Source organism: Tachyglossus aculeatus, chromosome X1, assembly GCF_015852505.1.
Source record: "Tachyglossus aculeatus isolate mTacAcu1 chromosome X1, mTacAcu1.pri, whole genome shotgun sequence".
NCBI lineage: Eukaryota > Metazoa > Chordata > Mammalia > Monotremata > Tachyglossidae > Tachyglossus > Tachyglossus aculeatus.
Genome location: NC_052101.1, coordinates 30,739,449 through 30,765,449, shown reverse-complemented (window position 1 = coordinate 30,765,449; position 26,001 = coordinate 30,739,449). Strand labels below are relative to the sequence as shown.

Genomic DNA, 26,001 nt, shown 5'->3' with positions numbered 1-26,001 from the left:
TTATCCTGTGGGCACTTGTGCACTGGAGAGAGAATTTAGGATAAAAAAAATGGTTGTTACAAATGTTTTACTGGGCAATCTTTGCCCAGCTCGTCCCACCCCCGCTAAATTATTTAGGCCAGGCATGGTCACTGCAGCAGAAGGAGCAATTGAGGCTCCTCCACTGTCACCCAAATCCGGTGAGGTTTAGGAAATGTCACTCTTAATAATTGTGGTATTTGTTAAGCACTTAATTTGAGCCAGGCACTATACTAAGCACAGGGGTGGATACAAGCAAATCAGATTGGACACAAGCCCTGCCCCACCTGTGGCTCCGTCTTAATCCCCATTTTACAGATGAGGTAACTGAGGCACGGAGACATGAAGTGACTTGTCCAAGGTCACACAGCAGACAAGTGGCAGAGCTGGGATTAGAACGTGTATCCTTCTCTCAGGCCACGCTGCTTCTCACTTCTATGTGCACTCTCAATTTTCTACAGGTTTTTTCAATTTGTAATTTGGGGGATTTCATTGACTTTGTGTGACTTTCCAGAGCTTCCCTCATTCTCCTTTGTCTTGAGCTTTGTATATACGTTTGTACATATTTATTACTCTATTTATCTTGTACATATCTATTCTATTTTATTTTGTTAATATGTTTGGTTTTGTTCTCTGTCTCCCCCTTCTAGACTGTGAGCCCACTGTTGGGTAGGGACTGTCTCTATATGTTGCCAACTTGTACTTCCCAAGCGCTTAGTACAGTGCTCTGCATCATCATCATCATCATCATCATCAATCGTATTTATTGAGCGCTTACTATGTGCAGAGCACCGTACTAAGCGCTTGGGAAGTACAAATTGGCAACATATAGAGACGGTCCCTACCCAGCAGTGGGCTCACAGTTTAAAAGGGGGAGACAGAGGACAAAACCAAACATATTAACAAAATAAAATAAATAGAATACATATGTACAAGATAAATAGAGTAATAAATATGTACAAACATATATACAAAGCTCAAGACAAAGGAGAATGAGGGAAGCTCTGAAGAGTCACACAAAGTCAATGAAATCCCCCAAATTACAAATTGAAAAAACCTGTAGAAACCTGTACTGTTGAAACCTGTACTGTGTGCTTACTGCACACAGTAAGCGCTCAATAAATACAATTGATTGATTGATTGATTGAGCTATTCTTGGGCTGCCTCCCAGAAGGCCCTGGCCTCTGACTTGGACTGTAACCAACACGGGAGAGAAAAATCTCTCCCTCTGCAGACTAGGTATGGATTCAAATCATAATAATAATAATGATGGCATTTATTAAGCGCTTACTATGTGCAAAGCACTGTTCTAAGCGCTGTTCAAATGCTTTCGATACTATCCCACCCAAATTCAAATTGCAGCACGGCCTACCTTCAGTGCTCAGCTCTTGCGGGTGGCCTTCCCTGATTAATCTCTTACCTCTCCAATCTCGATCCAGTCCAGCGGCCGCTTCAATACTTGGATCTCGTAAGCACTTGTGTCCTCACGTTCCCCAGCCCTTGTTAATGTCTTTATTCGGGGCCTAGGCACAGTGCAGCGCTCTGCCCACAATAGGAGTTCAGCTACTGTTGATTGAGAGGGACTGAAAGGCCCCTCTCCTTCCCTGACTCATTATAGTAGACATATTCATTTCGGTCTCCCCCTCTGTAAGCACACTGTGGGCAGGGAATGTGTCATACGGTAATCTCAAGTACTCACTAAATATGATTGACTGACCCTTCTCCAGCTTCCCAGAATCAGGAAGGGAATGAAACATGAACCAGTTCTGCTTTTAGGGGAAGGGCAAAGCGCTAAAGGGATCTCGGTATCAATCAATCGTATTTATTGAGCGCTTACTATGTGCAGAGCACTGTACTAAGCACTTTGGAAGTACAAATTGGCAACACATAGAGACTGTCCCTACCCAACAGTGGGCTCACAGTCTAAAAGGGGGAGACAGAGAACGGAACCAAACATACCAACAAAATAAAATAAATAGGATAGAAATGTACAAGTAAAATAAATAAATAAATAAATAAATAGAGTAATAAATATGTACAACCGGTATAACCTGAGCTAGCTGGGGCTCCCAGGAACTCAGTGCATGGCACATAGTAAGTGCTTAACAAGTGCCATCATTATTATTATTAATAATAATAATAGACTTTTAGACTGTGAGCCCACTGCTGGGTAGGGACTGTCTCTATATGTTGCCAACTTGTACTTCCCAAGCGCTTAGTACAGTGCTCTGCACACAATAAGCACTCAATAAATACGATTGATGATGATGATGATGATGATTATTAACTTGTCACCATGGATGACCTGCAGTTCTTCATTTCCTCATAGTGAACTAGCCTCTTCCTGCTGCTTTGCCTAGGCATAATGTTCTGCCAATAATGCTCTCCCATGGAGCACTTCCACTCAAACCACGATCAACAGTGAGACTTTAAAGTTTTGTGATAAACGCTGTTCTTAGTATCAAACCACAGAATGGAAGTTTCACCATGATCAAAAAGACGCGTTAAAGTCATAAGTTAAAAAAAAAAATCGACTTTATTGGAATAAACGTTACACAACATTCTTTAACATTTAACTCTGAGCAAACTTTAGAAGTGAAGCGATTTTTTTTTTCCATTCAAGTCTACAAAACGAAATGGGCAAGTGACCATTTAAAATCGGAAAAAAGGAACATAAAAGAAAGCTTAAATATTAAGCACCTAAAGCAAAGAAAAACAACACTGTTGATAATGCGAATAATCCTGTTGGCCTCATTTTTTTTGAGAAAAATGGAAATGAGGTTTGCAACCACACCTTGGTACTTGTCATGAGAAAAAAATTCATTTTCCTGATTTAATTTGACCTTCTTGATTTTCCATAACTACTTTGGCAATTTTGTTCCAAATACAGAATCCTTTCGGACAAGCCATATATACACCCAATTCACACATCTGTAGGAGTTCTACCTGTGAATAAAACGGACTGGGTCTCAACGAGAAGCTCAATGGAAAGAGCATGGGCTGTGCCAATTGTCAGCTGTGTGACTTTGGGCAAGTCATTTAACTTCTCTGGGCCTCAGTGACCTCGTCTGTAAAATGGGGAATAAGACTGTGAGCCTCCCGGGGGACAACCTGATCACCTTGTAACCTCCCCAGCACTTAGAACAGTGCTTTGCACATAGTAAGTGCTTAATAAATGCCATCATTATTATTATTATTATTATTAATGGGTATGTACTAATTGGTAAGTGCTGGTGTTCAATCCTACAGAAAAAGACAGACCTCTGACTTGGAGTCAAAAAAGCAAGAAGGCACTGGGCATTGTTGGAGGTTTTGATTCACCTCAATTTGATTCAACTCAAACACGGAGCATCCCAGCTGCCAGAGTTCCTACACAGACCATCAATGCTAGATAATTGGGTGTTATTTTGTAAAAATGGGAAAACATACAGTAGGGCAGGTCTAGGGTGAGGTAATGAAATTCAACTTTATATTTGCTTTAAGCTTGTCCACGAGAAGCAGTGTGGCCTAGTGGGAAGAACACAGATCCGAGGCAGAGGACCTGCCACTTGATGATGATGACGATGGCATTTATTAAGTGCTTACTATGTGCAAAGCACTGTTCTAAGCACTGAGGAGGTTACAAGGTGATCAGGTTGTCCCACGGGGGGCTCACAGTCTTAATCCCCATTTTCCAGATGAGGTAACTGAGGCACAGAGAAGTGACTTGCCCAAAGTCACACAGCTGACAATTGGCAGAGCCGGCATTTGAACCCATGACCTCTGACTCCAAAGCCCGTGCTCTTTTCCACTGAGCCACGCTGCTTCTCACTTGTCTGCGGTGTGACCTTGGGCAAGTCACTTAACTTCTCCTTGCCTCAGTTACCTCATCTGTAAAATGGAGACAAAGATTATGAGCCCCATGTGGAAAATGGACTATGGCCAAGATTTTATCTTGTATCTATCCCAGTGCTTAGTACAGCGCCTGGCATACAGGAAGTGCTTAAATACCATTTAAAAAAAAGAACTTGGGATCCATCTCTAACTTGGAAGAGTCCTCAGACTTTTTCATTGCCCCCATACCTCATCCAGAGCCCTCGTATACAGGATATGCATGAATGGGGAGCAAAATTAAGCAACAAGGACTACTTTTGATTTCAAATCATATGTGAAAAGTGGGATAACTTGAGACCAACAGTAAATCATTGCATTGTTAAATTGGAGTGGCTTTGAAATAGGCGCAGTTCTCTTTTGGGCTAAGTTAGAATCACCACTAAAAAAACTTTTTTTTTAATATTTTGAAGTACAGCACATTTCTGTAAACTGTTTTAGGAATTTAGTTCTCATAGATTCTTCTGAGTTTTCCCATTAGTATATTTTTCCCCCTTACACACAGACACAGACACACACCAAAAAAAAAAAAAAATTTACTGACTATACCTTCCATAGCAAAGAAACCAAAAAGCTGCACGTGGCCTAGTGGAAAGAGCATGGTCCTGGGAGTCCAAAGTTCTAATCCGAGCTGTGCTGTGTGACTTTGGGCAAGTCACTTCGCTTCTCTATGCCTCAGTTTCCTCAACTGTAAAATGGGGATTAAATACCCATTCACTCTCCTACTTAGACTATGAGAGGCATGTGACCAGGGACTGTTCTAACCTGATTAACTAATATCTACCCCAGGGCTTAGAACTGTGTCTGACAAATAGTAAGTCCTTAATACCACTGAAAAAAGAAAAGGCCAAGGGGTGTTAAATCATTAATGAGGGGAGGCTCCTCTAGATAACAGATTCAGCTTCTACTGATTTGTGAGTGTGGACAGGGTACATTCATTCATTCAATCGTATTTATTGAGCGCGTACTGTCTGCAGAGCACTGTACTAAGCGCTTGGGAAGTACAAGCCGGCAACACATAGAGACGGTCCCTACCCAACGACGGGCTCGCAGTCTAGAAGGTAGAGACAGACAACAAAACATGTAGACAGGTGAAACATGTAGATAGGTGAAACAATGATGAGGATGAGTGGGGAAACTTGCTTGCACTGGCTCTTCCTTCCCACCTCATCCCACCCCCCGAAAAAAGAAAAAAAGTCTCTTCAGATGCTCTCTCAATAACCTTGGGGGAGGGGACGGGGGGAAGGAGAGTTGAGAACCAACCAAAAAAACACCTTTCTTTTCATCATCATCATCAATCGTATTTATTGAGCGCTTACTGTGTGCGGAGCACTGTACTAAGCGCTGGAATAAGGGGGAAAGAATAGTCTCTAGACTGTAAGCTCGTATTGGGAAGGGAACGTGTCTACCAACTCCGTTGCGTTCTCCCAAGCGCTTAGTACAGTGCTCTGCGCACAGTAAATGCTCAAGCACTACCAATGAGTAATAGTTAAAGCCCTCTCAACTCCACACAAAGAGGAATTAGTCAGTTAATGGGTGTATACTTATTCCTAGATGCACACTAACTCTTCAAGTTTAGTGACCTCCCTATTCCTATTTAGAACTTCAAAGATATGATGGAAGTCACACAAATACGTCCACAGTGTTAAATATCAGGAACAAATAAATTAAGAACAGTCTTAACAAGCTAACTTTCTATTCAGGAGTGAGAGAAAACATGAGAATGAATAAGCAGGGGCAGTCATGATTTTTTCGACAGATACGGTATTGGATTCTCTGTCACCCTGATAGGAAACTTTGGTCTCAGTCAATATGACTGTTCCTGTTCAGATTGCAGCTGATTTAGGAACACCTTTGCACAGACTAAAACAAGCATCAGAAAAAGCATAATGCAACAATATATAGATGAAAAACAAAGCTCAACAGTTACTGCCATCATTCCAGCAAGATGCCTGTCGTCGGGATCTGTCCAAATGTACTGAGAAGAACTTCACAATCAAAAAGAAGGTACTGTCAGTGATTCAAGTGAGTCCTTGGATGTGCACTTCAAAATCTTTTTCTCCTTATTTCATGCATCATTTATTGCAAAAAGTTTTATAAAATACTTTTTAACACCACTTCTTGAATATAGCAGAAACAATTTACAATAGATACAACTGTCCCTAGCAGGTGCATTATTTTTTGTTTTTTTGTTTTGTTTTTTACCTGTCCTCTCCCCCTTCTCCCTTTTATCGACAGTCACTTCTTGGTGAAGGTTTCACAGAAAAAAAAATCCAATCTCTATTTCCTTTAGCCCTGATGAACAGGTGCTCTTTGTGGCGGTGTAGTGAGGGTCGTGATACCACCGGCCTGCTAATGTCTTTGTGCTGAAATACGGTAGAGAGAAAAAAACAAAAAACAAAAACAGTTAAACTGAAGGGACAATAAAATTGAAGTAAAACAAAGGCTTTGCCATTTGGAACCCTACCAACTGTGATAACTTATCCTACTGCCATCAGATTTCTAAAACCAAGGGTAAATACAATCCTGCTTATTTAGTTCTTAAAACCAAATGAGATGACTGGCAAACAAAACATTTAAGGCATATTATGACTTCCTGCCGCTCCTTGCCATCGGATGTTTACAAATGGCCAAACATAAGGTGGTCACTCAATGAAAACAGCCCTCTTAGGTTCTCTTTGCCTACTCAAATTCTGTGGAATAGTAATGTACATTATTTAAATATCTTTAAATACATATTTTACAATTACCGTATTCTCAATGTGCATTTAACTTAGTAATGAAATAAAGATCATAGTATTTAAAAGATTTGTTATCTTGCCATACACATATTCACTCAACAAGTACCATTTTCTACAGTCGGATTAAAAGAGGAATTTATTCCATCCTTAATTGCCAATAATGTAGACGCTTGTTTTTTGCGCAACCATTTCCAATATGTATTTTACTCACAACATGTATAATTTAAAGTATGCAATACATTAAAAAAAAACTGTTTGGTTCACTGTCAGGAGCCATTTGGCTGCTTTTTCGTAGCTGCATTTCCATTGACAGTTTCTATCAACGAACAACTGCCCAGATCACAAGTACAAACATACCCTGTGCAAAAGTAATGTGACGTTGCTGTGGTATTGTCTACAAGCGCAACCCAGTTCCCAACAGGCGGCAGGCAAATGACTGTATTGGCATTATTATGATACAAGGGGGGCCCCACCTCTTACAAAAAGCACGGTAGAAAATCGTCACGTCTGAACTTATAAGCCTCCTTTGTTGTCGGTGTGAGGATCTCTATCTACCCTGGAAGTATGAAAGGTTAGAGGTGATCAAATAAGTCTCAAAACCTGGTGTTTCAAGTAAATAATGAATCCCACCACTCTTATCACCTCTTCCAAGAACACGGAGATGCATGAAGATCCAACTAGAACAGGACTCCGGAACTGCAGTTTCCTGACAAGGCAAAGGATGATTTTTGCCAGTTGCATCTTACAAAACATGACATTTTCTGTTAACTCAGGCTAGACTAAACAGCATGCACAGACTGCCCCACCCACCTCCAAAAAACAACAAACTTCCCCACTTGCTTATCAAAGTTTGCAAACAGATGCCATTTCTGCCATTTGACATATCACTCATTACCCTCACACGCGCTGACCTTGGGCTGCGGCCGTTTCAAGGCCTAACAAAACTAAAAATAAGACATAGGATACCATACTACTATATTCACGTAATAAATGAAAAGATTTTTCCTAAAAATCCTGGAAATACTCTGAGTACCAAATGCCTACTTTAATGAAACATACTTTAGATTTGACTTGCTACAACCAATCCACGTAAGACGGGAATTGCCATCTTTCTTAAAGCTAATATGAATACTTCTTCGAAGTCACTGATTCTGAATTAGCCATTTGTAGTCTTCTCTCCTAGCCCAGGGCTAGTTTACAGTGCTTCCAGAAAAGGTAGTCCTGGGAACTTCTCCATGGCCAAATGCTTTACTGCAATACTTCGTGCCAATACAGACCTTTTGATTCAAACTACATTTATAAACTGCTGTTACAGATCTCATTTGACAAACGAGCAGAGGGGCACATCAGTGCCTTGCCTATATCAAATAAGAGACGGAGCAAAGACCCATTTTGGATGATTGGTCTCCCTCTGTATCTGTGCTCCTTCTCGTCCTTCCCCTTGTGAATCTCAACATCCAGTCTCTCTTCATCTTATCCTGTTCCTCTAATTCAGTTGAAAGAATGGAAGAGGGAAGCTCTGTGGGATAGGGAGGTAAATAGGGACCTACAGGCCCTCATAAGTCACTATAAAAGGCAGTCACCTCTCCTGGTTAGGAGTCCAGAAGTCAGAAAGCTCTAAATATTACCAACTCTCAACGATGCGCAACAGTGCTCCTCATGCTAACCTACTCTCCGTCCCTCATTCTTGTCTCTCTGGGGGTCAACCTCTTGCTCCTGCCCTCCCTCCTGTCAGCAACTCCCTCCCACGTCACATCCGCCAAGCTCTCCCCATATTCTGCCAAACTCTACCATTGCTCTCCCCATATTCAAGGTCCTTCTGAAATCCCATCTCCTCCAGAAAGCCTCTTCCAAATACTCTCAGCTGCGAACTTTATTTCCGCCCCCAAATGCCACTTCGGGACTTCGGAGTCCCTCACTATCACCACCCCCCCTACTTATATTTAAACTTTTCCACGTCCTCCTTCCTACCTGTAATTTTAATGTCTGTCTCCCCACTAGAATGGGGCGGGGGCGGAATCATGCCCACTAACTACTGTACTTTCATCAATCGTATTTATTGAGCGCTTACTGTGTGCAGAGCACTGTACTAAGCGCTTGGGAAGTACAAGTTGGTAACATTTCCCAAGTGCTCTGCAGAAAGTAAGTGCTTTGTACAGTGCTTTGCACAGAGTAAGCCCTCAATAAATACCACTGATGACGATAAGCGCTCAAATATGATTGACTGCTCCAGGGAATAACTAATCTTAACAGGAAGAAATAACAGTGATCCAGGAGGCAAGAGTAAAGCCTCACCCCTTTCTCTCCTGAGAGCCATCTAAAAGAACGCTAATAACCCAGCAATAGCTCCTCCCACATCAAAATCTTTCAGGACTTTATGAAGCATTGCATTGATTCCACGTGCTTCAGAAAGTAGACTGTAGCCGCAATCCTGCATTAAATGATGTATCTTTGTGGGGCTCTATTTGCTTCAGATGAAAGATTTGAATAGTGGAAGGAAGGGGAGTGATATGTATATAATTTTACCACGTAATGAACCTAAATTCTAGAAGTTACAAAACAAGAATTAAGTGCTTCCTAAACAAACCCTGGCCAAAAACATAAAATACACACAATGGTAGTTCTTCCAATCGGGACTTGGGAGCGATTTGATATGATTATGTGATGCATGGCTATCCTGTTTATCCATCTAAGAAAATCTGACCTTACTGAAACATACATATTTGGGCTGTAGTCTGGCAGCTGCCGCAAAGCTGAGTAGAATGGGCTGCACTGAACTTTCTATCATGTACAGAAGCAACATGAGGTTGCTGAGGTACATTTGTACCAAATTCAAATGACAACAACAAAAAAAACCAACCGGTAAACTCATCAATTCTAACCTAAACTACTTTGGGGATGATTAAGTGATGACATGAAGCCCCCTTCACTTCGTGGCAGGGCTTAAAACAGACAGACCTGCCCGTTTCACTGTTAACTTCAATGATTGCTCCCAATCTGAATCCACAGTGGTCTGTCAGACACTGTATGGGAGCAGCAGGACTCGTCACTGTCTGATGTAAAATGCTGCCATTTGTTGACACCTATGGTAGAAAACATCAAGTTAACAAAAATCGAGCATTCATTCATGAGTTTAAGAAGAACCCACCCAGTTGACATTTTTTAAAAAGTCAGAATTCAGTGGCTTGCCCTTACAGGAGGACGTTTATGTAAACATACCAGGAAGCACAATGCCACAGAGAAGGTTCCTGGAAACTGACGGAAAACGAGAGAGACAACTGCTATCGGAAGTCTCAACATTATGCTGGAACACAACCACCTGCCTCTGTTGCAGGGGTAAGACAATATTGGCCAAATTCTCCAATTCAACTTACTAACAGATGGAAACTGGTGGTTTCAATATTATCAGTCAGCGCTTAGAACAGTGCTTTGCACATAGTAAGCGCTTAACAAATGCCATTATTATTATTATTATCAGTTATCTTTATATCTGACGCTGAATTTCCAAATTAAAAAATGGAAATATTTAATTCTGTTCATGTTTCCCATTGTGGTTTCTAAGAAGGAGAAGAATTGTGGTATTCATTAAAAGCACTTACTATGTGTCAAACACTGTACTAAGTGCTGAGTTAGAAGATAATCAGGCTGGACGCAATCAAGATTGGGGAAAATATTAAACTGTAACTCCAGTTAGGCATAAACTAAGGCCGATTGAAGAGCCTCTTCTCATCTAAATTCCGTACGCCCCCTTGCCAGATATTATACATCAGTATATTTCCAGAGTTTTAAAATATCATTAAATGAAAGGTCTCATGTAGCCCTTCTTGTATAATTGTGTTTTAATAGCTTCTAAAATAATAATACTGGTTATAAAGATATTGACATGTTGAATTTTGAACAAATTCTAGAGATCACATTTCCATCTTTCTTGCTCTTTAGTAAGATAGGAGTGAAAAGCAGCATTTGACTGATTAAAAATACATCTGTTCCTTTGGCTTAATTCTCTTTTTGAAGTCCTTATCTTTGGGTAAGAAGCACTTCCAAAAGCTGAGAACATAGTTGTGGAAAAAGCAAACCAAACAGTCAACTTCAGATCATGTAATAAGCCTCCATTATACAGAAAACAAAAGGAGAAATACTAAAAACCTTACCTACAAGCAGAACTACTTACGATGAAACATTCTTCGGGGAGTAAGTTTGCTTTTTAAATAAGAACAGAAAAATAACTATGCTGCCCTTATTCCCCAGGGGAAAAATTCATTTGGTTACCCTTATACCAACAAGCAAAAAAGAAAAATGGAAATTTGGAAAAACTAATCTAACTTCAATTCCCCTTTCTCATGCTTGGAGAAGCAGTGTGGCTCAGTGGAAAGAGCACCGGCTTTGGAGTCAGAGGTCATGGGTTCAAATCCCAGCTCCGCCAATTGTCAGCTGTGTGACTTTGGGCGAGTCACTTCACTTCTCTGTGCCTCAGTGACCTCGTCTGTAAAATGGGGATTAAGACTGCGAGCCCCCGGGGGGACAACCTGATCACCTTGTAACCTCCCCGGCGCTTAGAACAGTGCTTTGCACATAGTAAGCGCTTAATAAATGCCATCATCATCATCATAATTATTTAGGTAGAATTTCAGATAAAATGTGATTTTTCTAGCAGAGCTTTAGCACAACAAAAACCTGAAAAGAGACTGCTCCCCGGTTTCTGTGTGAGGATAGTTAGTAGTGTGATACTATAAATCAATCAATCGTATTTATTGAGCGCTTACTATATGCAGAGCACCGTACTAAGCGCTTGGGAAGTACAAATTGGCATCACATACAGACAGTCCCTACCCAACAGTGGGCTCACAGTCTAAAAGGGGGAGACAGAGAACAGAACCAAACATACCAACAAAATAAAATAGGTAGGATAGAAATGCACAAGTAAAATAAATAAATAAGTAAATAAATAGAGTAATAAATATGCTACCTCCCATCCCTGCTTTGGTAATGTGTAGTGTGAATGGTGTTTTCAACAAGGGAGTAAAGCAATAGTTGTGTGTGGCTACAAGCAGAAACAGCAAACCATGGAAAACCAGAATCCCTAAAGAAACTCCCTTGCAATGTCTGCTCATTCCAAAGGATCCTGTTTGTTCTGTGAAACTTTAGGGCGAGATTTGCAACCCAAAAGGTTGGGGGGCGGGGGGGGGGGTGTTTGGAGGGGGGATAGGTAGTGGGAATAGAAGGAATCTACACACTCTAACTAAATGCAAGAATTCCTTAGCCAATTAAGAGCCATTTTGCTTTAATACTGGTTCACATTTAGTTCATTCTTGTCCAGTGCCAATTCTTATTTTGAGGCAGGTCCTGCTGTGACCACCTACAGCTGGTCAGGGATACAAAGAACAAAAAAGATCCAAACAGTAGCCAGTGGACAGACTCCTTACTTTTAACAACTACCCCTGAGGCAAGGCTAGCTTGGCCCGGCCAACACAAAACGCCTGTTTTACTAATTGCATAGGCCTCTTTCAACTCAGGACCTACATTCCTGTGATATAAGTTCTCCTCTGGGCCTTTGAAGGAGGCCCATTTACTTCTTTCATTCACTTTATTTCATTTTCATTTACTTTGAAGGAGACCCAGGAAAGGAAGACCCAATTTGGACAGTTGCTGCGACCTTCTAAAAACTCAGGAAATGACAGTGGTCTGGCACTTCTTTTGTTTCCCGAGGTGGAGGAGGTGCGCCCCTTGGCTTGGTGATTCCTAATTTAATTGGTGGCTGCTTATCCTGTCCTTCAAAGTGGAAACAAAAACAGGCACAATGACAGCTATCACTAGGAGGAGGTACAAAGAGAAAGGGGAGCTCAAGACAATGTTGTAAGAAAAAAAAACCCTAATCTCCCCCCGACAGAGCTTGAAAGGGGAAGGAAGTAACAGAGAAGAAAGCGGTCAGGATTTGGGGGGAAAGCCCAAAATTAAAATAATTATTGTATTTTTTAAAAAATCATTTTTTAAAGAAAAAAACACCCATTTCTATTCGCCTAATTACCTTGTTCTAAAGCAGATATTTAAGTTTTCGCTAAACTATGCTACAGTCTGGTGAAATATATGGTCAAGCTGAAAAGGCACACTTTGTGTTAGAATACACAGCTCATTTTAACTCTATATACTAACACTACATGTGGTTTTCCACTCTGACGGTTGTTTGCTGACCAATAGTTATTGAAAAATCTCTCCAAGTGCATATTTTCCCCAAACTCCAGAGATTCTATTTAAAGTTATCATTAAAGATGTGATTAAAATCACCAAAAACATAACTTTTTCCATAATAAAAAGTAGCATTTGTCTACTTAGTTCTAGCATCTGCCCCTTGTTGGGTAGGGACCATCTCTATCTGTTGCCAAATTGTACTTTCCAAGCGCTTGGTACAGTGCTCTGCACAAAGTGAGTGCTCGATAAATACAATTGAATGAATGAATAAACCACAAGTTTGAATATTACCCATTTGAAAGGAACGGAAAATCAGCGCTTCAGGATTGCATGTGTAATAAAACACAAAGACACCATTACCTTAGCTTATAATACTTTGATTCCATGAGCCCGCTGTTGGGTAGGGACCGTCTCTATATGTTGCCAACTTGTACTTCCCAAGCGCTTAGTACAGTGCTCTGTACACAGTAAGCGCTCAATAAATACGATTGAATGAATAAAAATAAGGGTGAATTGAGGTCACCGAGTGGTTTTTTTAGTAGGCAGCGAACAACTTCAAATTTATTTAAAATACGTCTACTTTTTCGACTAGAAGCTACTTCTAAGTGGAATTCTTAACAAGGAATGTGTTTAATGGCAGTTGTAATTATCTGTTCCTCCTAAACTTGACTAATACAGCCCAGTGAAGTTTACCAGTTATCTAGTTACCCATGATCGCTCAAAAAGGGGCATGATTAAAACCGCAACTCCTGCTATGATCAGAAATAAAGTTCTGTACTTTCGGAAAGATACCTTCAAATCAGCCCCTACCATCATGGAAATGCTAGGAACTGCTGCTCAGCAGCTAACTTTCCTTCTTAAAATTTTATGGCTGTTCCTGGTGGGTTATAATAGTAATAATAATGATGGCATTTGTTAAGCGCTTACTATGTACAAAGCACTGTTCTAAGCACTGGGGGGGATACAATGTGATAAAGTTGTCCCATGTGGGGCTCACAGTCTTAATCCCCATTTTTACAGATGAGGTAACCTCAGAGAAGTTAAGTGACTTGCCCAAGGTCACACAGCAGACTTGTGGTGGACCCAGGATTCGAACCCATAACCTCCGACTCCAAAGCCCAGGCTCTTTCCTGAGCCACGTTGCTTCTCTACGTGGTTATGCCACGTGTCCTACAAGCAAAAAGCTGCCAATTATTGCAGCTAGCTCCTCTTCTATTAAAAATGCATTCTTCCTCTCACAAAGTAAAAACATTATGCTTAGATTAGGCTATATTTCTTCCTGGTTTTTCGATGGTTCACAAATGGATTTTAGACCCTAAAACCTACGAAACTGGGATAACGGCTTCAATTCTTCAATTACAGGAAAAAACACGCAATAACCAAAGGAAAAAAACTAAAATACTACCTAAAAATTCATAAGTGTGCCTCTGTATCTATTGTTGGCCTTGAAAGTCACTGTAACCACCCCTGTGGACATACACCTGTTTGGGGAACAGGAAGGGAGGAGATTTTGTGGCTACTTTAGCAGACTGAAAAATCTGGATTTCAGGACATCACAACCAATACACACATGGCAATCAAATTTTCTAAAACAGTGTTCACAGTAAGTGCTTATCAGTCAGAGCTATAAACTACTTTGAACAAATTACTCGGAAATCTAAGCTATCAAAGTTCAAGGAAAGTTGCACATTTAAATAATGACCACTTTTTTTTTTTCCTTTTAGTCTTACATATGCATTATAAGCACTACGAGGAACAGATCTTTGGCTTTTATTTAAAATCTCAATAAGGTATTTTAGAAAACCAGGTTTAGTAATCCATTAATGTTTAAATTATGAAAATATGCATAGAAAAGTCAAAACTTTGCTGGACAAGTATGGAAAAAATTAAGTGGCATCTATTCAAACGTGTTTTCAGCAAATGCTTTGCATTCTCACAAATTCCATTGAGGGCAGGATCACTGCTTCTCCTGTTTATAGATCGTCTTTCCTTGAAAGGTTTTCAGTTCCTTCTAGAACAACCAGCAGTTTATAGGGAAATTCTCAGTTTAAATCTAGTGGTTCTTTGTAGGTAGGCTATGAGTTTTTTCCTTCCAACTTTCATCCTGGTGCCAAACCCTTTGATCCAGTGAACCAAAGCAACCTCAATCAGTAAACTACTTCATCTTGAAAGACTCAGGCTACCACTAGAAATCTCCTATAGCTAAAAGAAAAGCAACCAGGCTTACCATCTACAAAACAATATAGAACTAGCCATACAGAACTTGGACCAAGAGAGAATATTAAAAAACCCACATCGGTGGGAAGTCAGTGAGACTGCCTAGAAGTCTTTGGCCAAATTACTGAGTTTTTAAAATAGAGATTTCTCACCTAAAACAAATCTAAAAGGGGGGGAAAAAAGGTGGGGGGGGGGTACACTAGTAGACATGAACTCAACATAATGCTGTATTTCAAGAGAAGAAATGTTTATTTCTATCTCAGTTGCTGTTCAGAAGTCTTTGCAATTAAAATACAACATTTACAGGGTTATTTTCCAGATGACATTCATGAGGAATTTGTAAAGTAAAATATTTCTAGATTTTTTGTGCCACTGTAGAAAAAAATATAATAATTTGCCCACTCTCCTGACAGTCTTGCTGTTAATTTCCAATTACCTATGGTAATTGTAGACATTAATTTTGCTAGAAAACTGAAGTTAATGTCAAAGACTTTCACGCTTACAAGAACTTTAAAGTGGCAAGAAGTAAAAATGAGTGATCTTGAGTTTTCTTTCAGATCATCTACTCCCTCTCAGGTTGAAGGGCTAAGTTCCCGTAAAACCACCAAAGAGCAAACAGGAGTAAAAACAAGACAATCCACAAATTGCATAAGGACCTGAATATTTATTGTACAGGCATGGGTATGTCTGTTTATTGTTATGTTATACTCTCCCCAAAGCTTAGTATAGTGCTCTGCTTACAGTTAAGTGCTCAATAAATACAATAAACTGTCGTTTGGACACCGCCAAATCCTCATAATTCCCTGCTCTTCATCAAATGGCCATCCAACTGGGGATCTTTATTACTACCCAAATAAAGGGTTCAATCCCATAGTGAATCTAAGTGAGACGGATCAATAAATCCTTCATTTAGTATATGCCTTGATTCTGAGGAAATATCCTCTTCCAGACAGCCACTGGGAAAACTCCACAGGCAAATAAATTATCCATCAGGGCAAGATAAAAATGAAACATCATACTTCTACTTTGGTACATAAGGATGAGCAAAACTGAATGGGCACGATCCACTGAATTTTCAAAATTTAGGGAAAAAAACTCATGGAAGGAAGCTGCAAATTACCTGATACAGGTATCCTTATGCCAGTATCTAACGATCCTAGCCATCCTTCTAAAAAGAAAATAGTCATGGCCAACTTCTATCTGCATTATTGTGCAACACCATAAACATTATTCATTTCTTTTAATACAGTCTTTTAAAGTAAAACATCTAAGGATTTCATACAATCCTCCATGTTACCTCAGTTCACATTTTTTTTCATCATCCCAAATCAAAATGGTTCTATCTAATCGAATAACTGAGGGTTGATTTTGTCCTTGCAGACCCAGCCAACAGCAAACTAGACTTGCTAACCAATGTATTAAAAAAACAGCAACCCTCAGATAAGAGAATGATGAAATGACTTGGGTGAAACAAGCCTTTACTGGAAAGCATTTTAAAGTTTATGTAGATCTTCGCCAATGCCAACAAAAATGGCAGAATCCAAAATGCCATTCGCTGCAAATAAACCGGGGCATGAACTGTCTTTTCAGTCCTAAACTCAATATTGTCGGAGCTTTTTTATTGAAAGGGAGGTGCAGAATTCAATATGACACTCACGGAGCTTCCTGTTCTAACCTGCTCCTGGAGATACTTCAAACATGTACCCTTAGCACTATTTCATTTATCCAAGGCTAATTGTTTGCTACCCAGTTCTAACAAATTGGCATAAAAACAACAAACGTGACAATTATCAAGAGAACTAATGGAATTCAGGAAATGGCTATTTGGCGCTAAAATCAGCTTTGACAGCTAACTTGGAGAAAAAAGCATGCTCTACCTCACTAAAATGACTATTATTTCATTTTTAAACCTAGAACTGCCGATACTCAGTACTGGATCTTGGGTCTTGGGCAAAGCTTACTGTCTGCTTATTTAAAAAGGTGAACTCTAAACAACTATTTCCAGGCTCACAAAACTACCCATTAACATCACATATCATTCTGTCTGGAGGACCTGATGAGTTTAATACCATCCTCAGCTGAAATGTTGCCAGATACTCTGAAATAAATTTTTCAGAACTCTTAGGAGCAGGTTGGTAGTTTTAAAATTGCTTTCCCCATTTTCCCCTCCTAAAAGGCAAGGTGTCTGTCACTTCTAAAAAGCTGGAAAACCAAATTAGTGAAATCACCGCATTAGGGTAACAGTTCCCTATTTAACCTTATAGGGCTTTTAACTTGTTCTCCCCCACCTTTAGCTTATATTGCCACCATTTTTCGCCTACTTCTTTACAATTCTTTTATATACCTACTTTATCTCCCAGCCACACATCCACCCTGCATTTAGACTAGGAAACCCGTTTTTCCTTCTCTTTAAAATATCTCTGCAGGGGGAAAATACTCATGTAGCTTTATGAATGCATACAGGAAGGGAGTGGAGGATGCAGAATTAGAGCCTTCTGTATAACATTCCCAAGCGCTGTACAAAGAAATTGATGAGAATAACCTAATCCTGGTCTTGCTCTACAGCAGGTGCCTCGGAAAGGGCCTGCCCGCTAAATAACCTGTTGAGTGAATGTAAAATATTTCCTTTGCTGCTATTTGGGAAACACAAATATCTCTTCAGTTCTACTCATTTTTAACAAAAAAAAACCTTGGGGAAAAAAACATCCTTCTGTAGGATATAGGCTCTGCCATTATAACAGAGAATTTGAAAATGGCTTACTGTATTCTGGTTTTAGTCTTACCTCAGAAATAAACACGACATTCCATTCAACAAATGGTCTTCCTCTCTTTATATATGCACATGTATATGTACACTTAAAAACATATATACATTATATATGAATATATATATATATAAAATATAACATGCAAACTCACAACCTTTTTCTTTATCCTACAATGATAACTAAGATATATGCTCCAGTTTGGGGTTTTAAAAAAATACATTCCACAGCAGGCCAGAGAATAGACATTAAAAACCTTCCTCAAAGCAGCTCTCTACAGTTCTGGCGAATTTGAATTGAATAAACACCTGAGAGTAACTACATGGGATATCAGCTTTTGAAATGTGACAAATGTAATTCTGCTTGTTCAAGTATAACTTCATTTTTAAATTTCAAACTTGATTAAGATTTGGAATGAACCAATTCACTGAATACAAACCAAAATTCCTCTCCAAGTTTCTGTTCTGCTAGTCCTTTTAAGTCACTAATAAATTACCCTATTGTTCACAGGGAACCAGTAACCACTGTGGACTTTGTAACTTCTGGATTATCTTCCTGCTTTAATCACTTTCACACAAACTAAAGCCTTATCAATGCAGCTCATGTAATAATTACTAAAATACTTCAGTTGTTTCTGTTTGCAGGAAAGAATGTGTAATGTGAAAGCGAAACAACATTTCACAATCTGAAAAGAAAATTTCAACTTGTGTGTTTACTATATTCAAAAAGCATTGACGGTTCTCCTGGAAGTAGGCTTAGTTCTCCAGAAGAAAATCTGATTTGTTGCAGAAAGAAATGGCACTCGTAAGTTTAAGGAAGCCAAAAGCCACTACCGATGTCAATTTATCACCGTATTGTTAAAAGTAACAAGACAAACTGGAGAAAAGGTAAAGTGATTTGAAAATCCGCAATTAACCCCAAAGCATCTTCTCTTCAAAAATATCTAATTTTCTTAAAGCTCTAGAGCATTGTGCTGACCTTTCTTAGAATCGTTTTTTAATTACTTGAAATTACACCAACTTTGCTAGTCCTAAAAAAAAAGTATCTCGACTAGTGCCTTTTATAAGCAAGTAGGAATTTGATATCACTTGCAAGCATCTGAAATTTTTCCCAAGGTGCACGCTAGTAAAGGAGAAAGCAGTGTCGATTTAAAGGGGGCAAGGAAGGTTGATATAGTTGGGGAAATAACTGAGCAGGTAAAAACCTCCTGCATCAGGAAGCCCATCAAGGCGCAGAAGTAACTGATAGTGGGGCAAAGCATTAGGCAAGGATCAAACAGACCAGAAAGAAGACGGGGTGGAATTTTTCAAGGTGAAAAACGAAGCACGAGACAGAAAAATTGAGATCGCCAATACGGATTAAAACTCTCACCCCCTTGAAAGTTTTGGGGAAAATTGATTTGACAAATCCTTTTCCTAGAGTAGGACAAAGGCTTCTAAATATGAGCCGATTTTGAGGGGGAAAAACATATACTCGTCAGGACTATCGGTCTTAAAGAGATTGAAAAATAGTTACTGGCAATACAGAGGAGAAAACTAAAAAAAAAAAAAATCAATTTGATATTTTTTCTAATTAGTATATTCAAAGAATGGGTAATCATATTTGGTAGCATCCTGAAGTTTTCAAAGCTTTTTGAGAAACACACACAAATAATTCGGATTTAGTCGATTTTATTTACAGTTTTTGTACATCTCAGAGCATTACACAATTACAAGTTCTCGTTTTCTGACCTGCAAACAGATACCTTAAACGGAAATGTTTTAAAAAAATTATGAAATTAGGTACATCCAAAAATGCAACAATTACACATCTGACAATTCACAAAGTGTAATTTACCGGGACGTATCCTAAGAATTTAGGAACAGCCAGTCAGGAGAAAATCTGACCAAATTCAGCAATCAATTATTTACATATTCAAAACAAAACCTCTTTTTATCTAAACTCCCAGGCCCAAAGGCTTGGAAGATCTTTTATTTTCCCCCGTGGAAGAAAGGCAGGAAGTCATGATTCACACCTATGCAGCATTGACAGCCCTTGATCCCAAATACTGAGCAACTTTTCAGCTCTCCTCGAATCTGCAAGTATCCCCATTTCAGCTTTTCAAAAACTGAAGTGTCAAATGTATGCCCTCGTGTGCATAGAAACGCTGGGTGTTCACTAAAAAGAAACCAAACCAAAGGGAAAAAAAAAAAAATCCCACATCCCACAAGTGGTCATCAAGTCCCATCGTTTTCCTGGTGGACTACCCAGCTCACAGCTATTAATTCTCATTCCTCACGTCTGCAGCCTATGTCACACAGTGACAAGCTCCGTACGTATCGAGTAGAAACTGCTAAAAAATTCCCTACAAATAAATAAACTTTCATCTGAGGCCACGGCTCCTATACCTTGAGGCGGGTGAAGAATTTGGGGTTTTAAAACGGCAATGGAAAAATACCGCTCCGTCTCACTCGCACAGAATTTAAAAATCTGATTGCCCGGAACCCGGTTTAGGTTTTCGTCCAACGGAAAGTTTTTAATATATTAAAAAAAAAATAAAATAAAACACGATAAAAGCAGCCAACCAAGTGCAACTTTTTTGATCTGGCCGGGTCTACTTCGTGGAAGTTAGATCTAACTAGACTACGGAAACCTGTGGAGCCTCCCGACTTTTCTCGCCTACCTCTCTGTCCCGGTTCACGTTTCAAACTGCGTCAACAGGGCCCGCACTTCAGGAGTCAGCTGCTTTGCAGCCTTTGCTGCCTCTGTGATAGCCTTGCGGTACAGGCCCTTTCTCTTCTTATTAAAGCGTGACTGGAAGTTTTCTAAAAAGGGGGAGAGTTGCGAGAGAGCCAGGAAAGACGTCGTGGGGGACCCAAACCACGAGATACGGGCCTCCTGCCGGACCAAGAGGCCGTTATCTTTCCGGCTCACGGTTATGGTAAGGATACGGGCTGGCCACCAAGGGAAGCCGTAAATCTTGGCCCAGACAATGTCCCCTACGCATATGGTCCTGCCATCTGGCGTGACGCACTTAGAGACGTTTTTGGAAAAGACTTTCATTTTCAAGGAATTACTGGGCTTTTTCTCTTCCTTCGAAGAGGAGGAAGTGGAGGAGGTGGAAGGTGCATGCACACTGCCTGGAGGAAAATCAAAGCTCTCGGTAGAACTACACTCGGAGTTGGAGGATTTCAAATCATCTGTGCTATCAATGCTACACACTGACGCACTGGAAGAGTCAGGTTTCTTTTGATTTAGGCTCACGTAAACCGTGATATTGCTTTTGCTGCCCTTTTTGCCCAATGTCTGCGGTTCCTCCTGCTCCTCGGGCACATGCACTTCACTCGCGTCCTGAACCTCCCTGCCGGCCTCTTCCAGGCCTTTTGCGGGACTCTGATTTTCGGAAGGGGCCTCACCTGCTGAGCGGGTGGAAGTACAGCGAGACTGGGGCTTGGCTGCCATCTTGCCACTCCGCAGTTTCTCAAGTCCCGCTTTCAGGGAAGAGTCGTTTTCTTCGTTTCGGTACCTCTGGGGCTTTAAGCGCAACCGAGGCGGGAGGGAACCTGAGCTGGTGTTCTGAAAGCGACGGGTGAAATGGACCTTCGAATGGGAGTTTTTGGACGTGGAGGTCTCGGTCTGTTTCTTTTGTGCCTTCTCTTTGGCCATTTTCAACACCTCCCGGGCTTTTGCATGATCCATGTTCTTACTCTGAAGCACTTTTTTAGTATTTAACTGAGCTTTTGAAGTATTCGCCTGAGCAGAAACTTTAACTACTCTGCCTCTGCTGTGAGCAATATTCGAAACTTTAACCACAGCGTTTCTTTTCTGGCTTTCGTTTTGGTTTTTCCCCTCCATCTTAGGGTCAGTTTTAAGTTTTTTATTCACAGTAGTTACACTTTCATGTCTTCGTTTTTTGTTATCCTCATATTTAGAAGAGTCATTTGCATTTCCACCCTTTTTCATCTCCTTTTTCTCAGCCACGACACTGTTTTTACATTTATCACACAATACCTGCCTGGGTCGTAGTTTGATAGCGTTCATTATGGAAGTGGGTTCCTCCCTGTACATTTTCCGCTTAGGTCGCTTAATTTTCCGAGGAGGTGGTTGAGGTATCGATTGGTTATATGTGTCCCTGATAAACAAAGGAGGAGGATAAGGTGCTCCTTCATGGAAGAGAGGAGGTGGTTTGGAAGTCCAGAGGCTTGTAGCTAGGTTAGGTTCAGAGGGCTGGATAGGAGATGGGTTCTCAGGAACAGTACCATTCACTTCACACTTTATTTCTGTTCCTTCTTGGAATGATTTACTTTGGAGCGGCATGGCTTCGGGTTTATCCTTATATTCCCTTTTAGGAAATACCGTCACAGGAATTCCGTGAGGCCCGAACCTTGAAATGAAAGAAAACAACAATGGTAAGTTCACAATTCAAATTCAACTGCTCAGTGCTTTCATGTTGATACCTCAAAAGCAGATTTAGCTTAAAAACACAAAAGAAAGCCATATTAACATCACCTCCGGGTCTCACACAGTTAGGCAGATTTGGAAAGAAACGAAGAAAACAAACCGCTCCCTCAGCACGGAATATAACCTCAAATGCTAACTTGTCAGGATAATGATGTAGTACATAGAAACCCCAAAAAAACCCATTTCAGTCACTGAAGAAAAATGCATGCATAAGCTGTAGCTCCTGCTTAAGAGAAGCGGCTTAGCCCAGTGGATGGACCATGGAACTGGGAGTCAGAAGGACTTGGGTTCTAATTCTTGCTCTATCAATTGTCTGCTGTGTGCCCTTGGGCAAGTCACTTAACTTGTCTGTGCCTCAGTTACCTCATCTCTAAAACGGGGATTAAGAATGTGAGCTCCATGTAGGACAAAGACGGTCTCTAACCCGCTTACCTTGTATCTATTCCAGAGCCTAGAACAGTGCCTGGCACATAATAAGTGCTTAACAAATGCCACTTGGGGGAAAAAAAAACCAAAACCAAAACCCTAAGCTGTTTTAAGTTTCAAGCTCTCTAAAACTGAACGCACAGTGAGGCATTACTGGAAATTCCAAATAAACTTAGCTTTGGGGGGAGGGTGCTTTATCATGGATTATAAACAGGGATTTAATGGAAAGAACACGGGACTAAGAGTCACTTATCCAGGATTCTGATCAAAGTCCCACCACTGACCAGTTAAATGACCGAGGGCAAAAAACTCTTGGGACTTTTTACACCTCAGTTTCCGTACCTGGAAAATGGGATTAATTCTCTTCCTCCACCCCTGCCATCGCATGTGTCTGTATAATGTTAGGAGATAGCAACGACCTGCATTTGCATCAGCCAGTAGTTAGCCAGGCCCTGGCCCGGGGGGTTGCTTCTTTTCCGATCACTCTGGGGTCCTGTTCTGTAGCTAGCCCTGGTCCCCGCAGCCGATGGTTACCTGCCACTTTTCCCTTTCGGTTCCTGCCCATACAGGAGGCAGGGGCCCAGCCCGGGGCATGAGACACAAAACTGATCCTGAAAGCAGAAGCACAGACAACACCACCACCACTTATTTTCCACCAGAAAAGTTACAGCCCCCCCGCCCCCACAGATTGGCACTGCTGACAATCTCATTGCTGAGGCTTGCCCTACAGAATTAGATACACAGCTATTAAATATGAACCCCTAAATCCTAAAAATAAGCACCTGGGCAAGGGATTGGTGTACTTCTGGCTAAGGAGAGGTGGAAAAGGAACATTAAAGCTCACGTCAGAATGGACACGGTCAGATCAGATACTACTGAGCCCGGGTGACCTACCCCAGGTCTAAGTAGAAGCGGGTGGAATCAGCCAGAGCCTGCTCGGTGTCGAGGCTATTTTAAGCCAAAGTGAACCCAAAGAACTGAGTCCACTCAATGCAGGTCTGGAGCCAACAAGAAGTATTTGCTTTTCATCTTTGCGAATGTAAAGGCCAGTCCTGAACGTTCGCTTTAGTGCTGGGATGGGTCACCCTAAATTTCACAGACACCCAGCTCTGTAGATAAATTCCCTCTGCCTGTGAAAGATTCAATTAGCACACCCCCTCAGGGATCCCCTCAGTTGTCATGACGGGAAAGAAAAGACACGGATTGATGATTCCTTTGCTTTTCATTTCTTTGGCTGTTTTATGCACTTTGAGCTCTTTGATGAAAACCAAACAACTCTGTATTATTACACGTTAGTTTTTAAAAAGCTTAGTGACACTTTTGTCCCATTAGGTGTTGCTTTCCCCCCCACAAGAATGAAATTTCATTTCTTCTCTTCACTGAAGGAAAACAGACTTTTACCACTGAGTATATTTAGCTGAGATATTTCTTTCCCCAAAATTATTACCAACGGTGCCAACTTTCAGTTTGAGTACAGAGGCTAACTAGGGGCAGGAATATATGGAGTAGAGAGGGAATGCCTCTTTTCCTACTTTCTCTCTCCCTTTCCCTCTCTCCTTTACCCTGCCTTTCAAGGAAAAGGGAAGGAAGGGGAGAGGAGAGGGAAGGAGGGAGAAGACACAGAGAGGAACTCACCTCCCACTACAATCTAGCCCGAACGTGTCATTCCTCTACATCAACCTACTGACTGGGCCTTGATCTCCAGCGACTCCGACCCCAACACCAGGCCCTACCTCCAGGCTGAAACTCCCTCCTGCTTTTTATCTGACAGACCACCACTCTCCCCATCTTCAGAGCCCTTAATTTTAATCTTATCTTCTCCAGGAAGCCACCTTTAATTTCCCATCACCCGCTCTATCTTCCCTCCTTTCTCCATTCATTCATTCATATTTATTGAGCGCTGCGTGCTGAGCACTGTACTAAGCACTTGGGAAGTAAAAGTTGGCAACATATAGAGACGGTCCCTACCCAACAGCGGGCTCACAATCTACAAGGGGGAGACAGACAACAAAACATATTAACAACATAAAATATATAGAATAAATATGTACAAGTAAAATAGAGTAATGAATCTGTACAGATACATATATACAGGTGTTGTGGGGAGGGGAAGGAGGTAAGGCGGGGGGAGGGAGGGGAGAGGAAGGAGGGAGCTCAGTGTGGGAAGGCTTCCTGGAGGAGGTGAGCTCTCAGTAGGGCTTTGAAGGGAGGAAGAGAGCTAGTTTGGCAGATGTGCGGAGGGAGGGCACTCGGGGCCAGGTGGAGAACGTGGGGCGGGGGCCCTCCATCACCTGTGCATTTGGGCCTGTCCTCAGAAACAAGCACTTACTATGCGCCAGGCACTGCACTAAGCGCTGAGGTACCTAGGAGCTAATCAGGTTGGACACAGTCCATGTTCTACATGGGGCTCAGAATCTTAATCTCCATTTTACAGATCAGGTAACTGAGGCAGAGATGTGAGGTGACATGTCCAAGGTCCCACAGCAGATAAGTGGCAGAACCAGGATTAGAGGGCCCAGGTCCTTCTGACTTCCAAACCCAAGCTGCTTCTACTTACCAGGTCATCCCGCTTCTCATTGATACTTCTCACTTCATACTCCCAAGTGCTTAGTACAGTGCTCTGCACATAGCAAGCGCTCAATAAATACGATTGATGATGATGATGATACTCACCTCACACCCACCTCACTTATGAATATCGGTTATAGAGGAATTGTGTCTCAACTGTATTGTACTCTCCCCAGTGCTTAGTACACTGTTTTTCACCAATTAAAGTGCTTGATAAATACACTGATTGAATGGAGGAGCGGAAGAAAGGGAAAAGGCAAAGAGTGGGAGGGAGTCAGTCAGTCAATTGTATTTACTGAGCACTTACTGTGTGCAGAGCACTGTACTAAGTGCCTGGGAAAGTACAATTAATATAAATAAATTACAGATATGTACATGAGGGAGGGTGGGGAGGAAAGGAAGAGGGCACTCACTCTTCATGACCAGACCTCTTCCTATGCCGCAGCTGACATCCCCAGCCAAACGGCAAGAGTTGCAGCCCAGAAAATGAAATGGCACCTAGGTGGTCTCATGGGGCTCACAGCTACTGAAGTGAAACCAGCCCCATTCCTGGAGCATCCAGGAATTCTGCCGGTCTTCTCCGGGACTCGGGGGGGAGACAAGACCAGCTGGGAAGATGTCTTATTGTATTTTTTTAATCCCGTTCCCTTCCCCCGTGCCTGTGTTTGGAGGGTCGGGGGGAGAGAGGGGGCGTGCTCTGCTTTGAGTTCTGACCCAGTCCCAGAGGATGGAGTCCGGTGGGATGAACTAGATTAGGCCCAGACCCCAGT

General features: G+C 41.3%; 1 protein-coding gene across 5 annotated transcripts in view; it reads right to left on the bottom strand.

The window, feature by feature from the left end:
• Nucleotides 1-5,316: 5,316 nt before the first annotated feature.
• PWWP2A (PWWP domain containing 2A) overlaps nucleotides 5,317-26,001 on the bottom strand; it is a 50,287-nt gene continuing 29,602 nt past the window's right edge. For 2 of the 5 annotated variants that reach the window (XM_038739937.1, XM_038739939.1), the window contains exon 2: nucleotides 19,451-22,160. In XM_038739937.1, the coding sequence (XP_038595865.1) occupies nucleotides 20,474-22,160 (1,687 nt within the window). In that variant the 3' untranslated portion in view covers nucleotides 19,451-20,473. Of the gene's footprint in view, nucleotides 6,255-9,587; nucleotides 9,713-19,450; nucleotides 22,161-26,001 lie in introns of those variants that run through there. The other 3 variants (XR_005447695.1, XM_038739938.1, XM_038739940.1) reach the window with 3 other exon arrangements.